Source organism: Coffea arabica, chromosome 6e, assembly GCF_036785885.1.
Source record: "Coffea arabica cultivar ET-39 chromosome 6e, Coffea Arabica ET-39 HiFi, whole genome shotgun sequence".
Lineage (NCBI taxonomy): Eukaryota > Viridiplantae > Streptophyta > Magnoliopsida > Gentianales > Rubiaceae > Coffea > Coffea arabica.
This window is the reverse complement of record NC_092321.1, coordinates 60,267,034-60,273,417: the sequence shown is the minus strand read 5'-3', so window position 1 is coordinate 60,273,417 and position 6,384 is coordinate 60,267,034. Positions and strand designations below refer to the sequence as shown.

General features: G+C 33.6%; 1 protein-coding gene across 1 annotated transcript; it reads right to left on the bottom strand.

Annotated features, from left to right (window-relative positions):
• Nucleotides 1–2,890: 2,890 nt before the first annotated feature.
• Nucleotides 2,891–6,118, bottom strand: LOC113696932 (uncharacterized protein At4g15970-like). Its single transcript, XM_027216314.2, has 3 exons — nucleotides 5,666–6,118; nucleotides 4,412–4,786; nucleotides 2,891–3,592 (listed from the first exon to the last, which is right to left on the bottom strand). Exons 1-3 carry the CDS (start codon nucleotides 5,990–5,992, stop codon nucleotides 3,110–3,112), a joined length of 1,185 nt encoding a protein of 394 aa, XP_027072115.2. The 5' UTR covers nucleotides 5,993–6,118; the 3' UTR covers nucleotides 2,891–3,109.
• Between the last annotated feature and the right edge of the window lie 266 nt (nucleotides 6,119–6,384).

Below are 6,384 nucleotides of genomic sequence, written 5' to 3'. Positions count from 1 at the left end.
TACTATTTAAGAACCTAAAATGCATGGTTAATAGATTGAATCCATGATAGACCTGACCCTTGAGAGAGCTTATAGTATAGTAAGTTTTCTAATATAGTAAATACCTATGTTTTGAAACTCGGACCGGACAATGACTCGATTGAGGTCAAGGTCAGGGGTCGATGGGTTCGACCTCAGACCCATCTAAAAACTGGATGATGTTATAAATATATTTAATTTTAAAAATTAATATACTATATAAAATTTCTAAAAATATAATAATCTAAAATATAATAATCTTGAGAAAGGTATCTTAGTGTATATTTGATGTTTCTAAGATATTTTACTAGAAAATACAAATAAAGTAACACAATCAAGTAGCAATCTATATAATTTAATGCATATTCAACAAGTTTAGAACTAAATTAGAGGACTTATTTGAAAAGTAATACTAGAATTTAGGACAGAAGCTACGAATTATAAAATCTTTAGGCATGTTAATAGTTTTCTAGCACTCTAGGGGTCAAACCATAATATTGATAATACTTTGAAATCCTAAAACTCAATTCCCTAGTTCTTTCCGTTCTTCTTCTCTCATAATCTCATTTGCCGTCTTCGTTCTTTCCATCCTATCCGTATCCTTTCTTCTCCAGGCGATCTCTTCTTCTATTTCTTTTTTCCCCCTTTTTGACTTCTATATCTTTGCATTTCTTTCTCTATTTATGTAGCACGCCAAAATCATCAACTTTATTTTTTCTTGTTGGGCAAAAATCATCAACTCACATTAAGTTTCTTCTGTCAAACGTTAAAGCTGGGTCTGTTATAGGAAAAGGTGGCTCAACCATAAATGATTTCTAGACACAATCTGGAGCATGAAAATCATCAACTTCTCTTCTTATTTTTTTTCCTCAATTCTTTTAATTTTAACTTTAGATCTTTCAATATTTGTGATGGAATAGCCATATGTGGCTGTACCGTTGTGGAATCTGCCCTCAAGGATCGATGTCCATGTTGAAAATTTTGGAAGAAATATAGCAAAAATTGGATGTAAGAAACCAAAAACCGAGGTAAAAATAGCAAAAATAGGATGCTAAAAATAAACCGGATTTTCCCGGTTTTTTGGTCAAACCCGAGTTTTGACTGACTTTGATTGGGTCCTTGTTACCCAAGTTTTTCAACAAACTCGGACCCGGCATATCTCCGGTTCCCTGTTCAATCGGCGAACCGATCAGTCCAGTCCGAGTTTAAAAACATGGGTAAATATAGTAAAGCTTTGACAACACTATTTATCAATGTTAAATTGTTCTTGTAACTAGTAACCAAAAGAATAGTCAACTTCCATGTTTTAAATTTAAGTATTTTGTTTCACAAATTTCAAACAATTTTCCGGGAATAATTGCATTCAAACAAGGTTAGAATATGATTAGTTGTGTTTTATTAGTTCTCCGAATCAATACCATTCGGGTAATTCGTCTCATTTTAATGTGCATGGTTTATTGTCAAGAACGACTTTTGTGCATGTGTTGGCAGAATTGCATTTAATTGAGATTCAGATTTTTCGTAGGGCATAATTTCTGAAATGGAACAAAAGAAAGGGAAACAAGGAAAAAAAATGAAAGACACATATTCGTGCAAGAAGATAATATTTAGTGGGTGCCTATTAGTTATCTTGGGTTGCTTAAATCTAAATTATGAAGATTAGAATAGGAATAACAAAAGTTAATATAAAAGGTTAATACCAAATGGTTCCTCTCTCGCGATACATATGTGTGTGTAGTCTATAATTAATTAATTAATAATCGTATATAAGCCATGCTTACTCTGTATGAAGTGGCACCCTTTTGTTAGTTTTTTAACACCTACTTCAATAACTAAACAAATAAATATCCTCTTGGTGTCGGAGCACAGTGCACAACCCAAGCTAATACATGAAGAATGAGCAGTCTCTCATCAGTAGTTTCTCTCCCTTTTTATTCATTTAAGCTTTGCCTAAAATTTAATTTTATTGTTAATCAACAACAGTGATCAGTAACATCTAAATAACTACCCTTACAATTAAGTTGTATTTTCATAAATTTTTTCATAAATTAATTTTTGAAATTATATATTTTCCCTCTTGTTTTAGTCAAAATCTGTATAAAGGATAATTTTTAAACGCATCATTATTCAGATCCCTTCAGGTGAAAAAGTTTGGACAGAGTATTATTTGAAATATTATTTGGAATAATTACTGTAGCACTTTTTGTGATGTGATGTATGTGAGATAAAAAGATGGTTGGGAATATAAAAAGGTGAGTTGGGAAATGCGTTTATGATGCAAGCGAAATATGATTTGAGATAATAGTGCTATCCAAACACTCCTATTTATCTTCTCCAAGATATTACATTTTCTCACAAGTTAAATGGTCAAACTAATTATGTCCTCCCTCTAGAGTTAAACTTCCAAAGTCTTTATCTTTAAACATCAAGCTGAGATGTCAAACAGCACATGCCTCTAATTTTTTCACTCATGGCGGTACCAATGCATGTCTTTAATTAATTTGCACACATTTTAAATTATTCATGCATTAATTTGAATGCTAGTTGATGCTTTTTTAGTTGGTCTCAGTCAAAATATGTTTTTGTCAATGGCAGAACTAGAGATTGAAAGATGGATGCAAGGCTGTGAACGATGCGCACTTGATGATATACTTTTAGATTTTTGTGATAAAAAAACTTAGAGGGACAAGCTCTAATTTTTATAAGGATCTAATAAAAAAAACTCTCAATCCTTTAAGGAAATATAAAGTGATTTTTAAAATCTTGGGGGACGGCCGCCCCTTTTTTTTGTTATTTTTTTTACTATTTTATTGAAGCATAACTATGTGACGCCTACACCAGGCGGCAAAGGGAAAAACCCAATGGGGTCAAAGTTCACCTCCAACCCAAACTAGTGCATTACTACACTAGCTAAGCAAATTCCAAGAACTTATTATGGGTGTTGAAAATGATAGGAAGGATCACAAAATTCGAATAATCCAACCTGGTTTTGTGCGATTTACAAAAGAAAATTCTGATAGAGAAATCTCCACTATTTTTTTTTCTCAAATTAGAAAAAAAAAAAAAGCACTTTAGCAGAACAAAATTGAAATTATGCACAGTACTTTTTCGCAAAAGCCCAAGGGTATGGGTTTGTACTGTTTCTTGGTGATTCCCTGTAGTCTCTCCAGTCATCAATCACCCTCTGAAGGTCATGGATTTTGTTACGTATACCATAACAACAATTTGCATGCATTGTGCAAACTACATTCAGATCCTTACTTGGCTGACAAAATCCACTAAAGTACTGTGTGTCCAAGAATCTCATCTTTAATCCAATCTCACTGATAAAAGGATTTTTTTTGAGCCTGTTGAACACATCTTGCTCATTCTTACCAGGATATGTCTCTTTTGACCAGTACCAGAAGTTGTAAAACTGGAGAGTTTTGTTGTTTGACCTTACATATATGAAACCTGCGTTGGATTTGTTATTTGGGTCGGTAGAGTTGAATCTATATTCGTCACTAGCAATTTGGAAATCTGCATCCTCATAAAATCGTGGAAATGGATTTCGCAACCAAAGTATATCAGAATCCTGAAAGGCATAACCAACCAAAAACAAATGAAAATGTCATGTAACTTATAAGCAAAAGTATTTCACAGTTTGGGGAAGCATAATTTAGGATAAATCACATTTTGGCCGCTTGTTATTTTGCGGTTTTTCACATTATTATTCTATGATTTGAAAAGTTATAGATAAAATGCAGTATGAAAGTAACAGAATCTTATTTTGTAATGGAGTCACCTAAAATATCAATATAGCGCTGTTTAAATACTAAAATGACTATATGGTGTTCTAAATATATAAGTTTAGAGCATTTGCTAATTGAGTCCTTTGATTTAACTCTTTTTTTACATGACCTTCTTATAGTTTTGAAAATTATTCATAAAATCCCAATGCTTAACAAATAATTTCCATCTTGATATGAGGGTATTCTTAATATCTCAACTGGTTCCGTTGCAGAGAATAATTTCCACCATTTAGACAATTTATGTATAGCTTTTGAAACAATATAGAAGTTACACTAAATTACAAGGGACTAAAGAGGAATTTTTCCAAAAAATTAGGTAGGAAACATTATATTGCCAATCTAAACTTCAATCCCCTCGAAATTTTATCAGGAGAGATCAGCTCAAAACTTTAAATTCATAAGTCTAAATCTAATGAATGGGACATGTTAACCAACTTTCACTTGTGATCCAATCTGGGATTTTTATTTTTATTTTTTTAAATTTTAACATTGACTACTTTTCTCCTCATATGAAAGCCTTGTTGGCATATTTTGAACCGTTCAAATAACCTAAAATTTGTTTAGCGGATCGTATGTAACACAATTATGGAAGAAAAGATTACCGTGAAAATGAAGTTGTATCCTAGCTCAAGAATGGTTCGCATAAAATCAAGTCTTCTCCACATCATCTTCAAGTACTGTTCGCTCATGAAATGGGCCTCACCGGAAAAGTTTACCCCTTCTGTAGTAAGTGCATAACAATGTTGGTGCACCTCCAAGCAACGAGAGTATGCCTTTTGGTCCATGGCCACAATTACCAAATGATTCAGAAGGGATATTGTCTGGTCGCCAATTCTAAATCCCTCAAGGAAGAGATCTATCAAAGAACCTGGAGTTGTCCATGCTGCATTTGCTGCTGTGAAGATAACAGTTTTGTCCACTGTGGCTGCCTTGCATAATACTCTCTCCAACTTGGTTTTTTCAGTGTCTTTGTCAACCTTCATTGGTAATAGAGTAAGAGAAAAATTTTCAAAGTTTCAGACAGTGTTTGGGGAAACATCTGAAAATATAGAAATGGTTTGTGTGATGAATGCCTGATGCGAAATATTGTTGCTTTTTGTGGAAAATTGAAGTTCGATTGGAAAACTATCAAAACGGAATGGAGGCAGTCAAAGTGAATTTGCATTGAAATAGTTTGTTGGATGTAAATTAGGTATAGTAAGGAAACCTGATGAGCACTTTGCACTTGTTAGAAAGATTCATAGGAAACTGAGTGAAATGAGTGTTTTTGAAAATAGCAACTTAATTATACACAAGCACATGCGCGCGTGCACACACATATATGCATGTCTGTGCATACATGTATCATGTCTATCTACAGGAACATGCCCTAATTACCACAAAAAGGGAAAGAAAATGGGGAATATTACAATATGTTTTGTGGTGTTTCTTTTAATTAATTTTTTGCTCGTAAATAATAATACTCCTACCTAAGAGTTTATAGATTCCTATTTTTTAATGCAGAATATTTAAGATTGGTTTGGAATTTCAAAATTGTTCTTAATATCATTTGAAGATGTTGATGCCAGTTTTTATTGTATTAACTTAGGAACACGTGCTTTGCACGTTAGACGAATTTTTTGTCATATCTGGTCATACAAATCTGGTTATGGAAGTTTGAAGTATTATGCAAGTCTCAATCTTCTCCTTCAACAAAATATATAAAACACTTTTGCAGGCGTTTTACGAACCTAATCGATTACCACTCTTAGTGGAAATTCTAGAAAAGCAATAGCCAAGTAAATTAGATTAAAGGAAGATAGCTACTTACGTCTAAACTCTCCTAAACCTAACAAAGATTTCATAAAAAAACTCACCTGGGGATTTGGTGAAGATCGATTTGCACTGCAGGACTGATCACCAGAGCTAGTAGATGAAGAGGAGGAAACATTGTTTGCTTGTCCAGAACTGAAAACTTGGGATGCAAAAGAGTACTCTTTGGAGTCTCGAGAAGTGGGCAATGAGGGAGGATTAGGGTAACCTGAGCGGTATAGAACGATAAATACATCAGCTGCAATGACTAACACAGTCATCCAAATGATAACTTTGTTAAGATTCAGGGAGTGGTGGAACTGGCGGCTCAGTCCCTCCATTGGCTTCTCATCATCTCTTTTGCTAGTTTGTCCACCTTCTAAATCCATCATCCCAAATTCTAATAGCTTCTCGACAGAACTAGGATCAGTGAAATGCAAAGATGCTTCTCTATAAATGAAGATACAAGCCAACCTAGCTAGTTTCAATACCACATGTATTACTTGGGTTGGGGCCAATTTTGCCTATGTAATCCTATTTGGGATTTTTTTCGAAGTACAGATTTCGCTGAAGGGACTGAATATAAAACCCTTGAATTATTGTTTGATATTAAGAAGTTTTGAGATTTGTGATGAACATGGGCATTAGAATCTCCTCAACCCACGGGACCAAATCCCAAGATTTAAAATGCAAAAACAAATTCCAAGTCAAAATTTTCTTCTATTTCAGAGTCTAAAATGCATGGTTTGTAGATTGAATATATGTTAGACCTGACCCTTGAGAG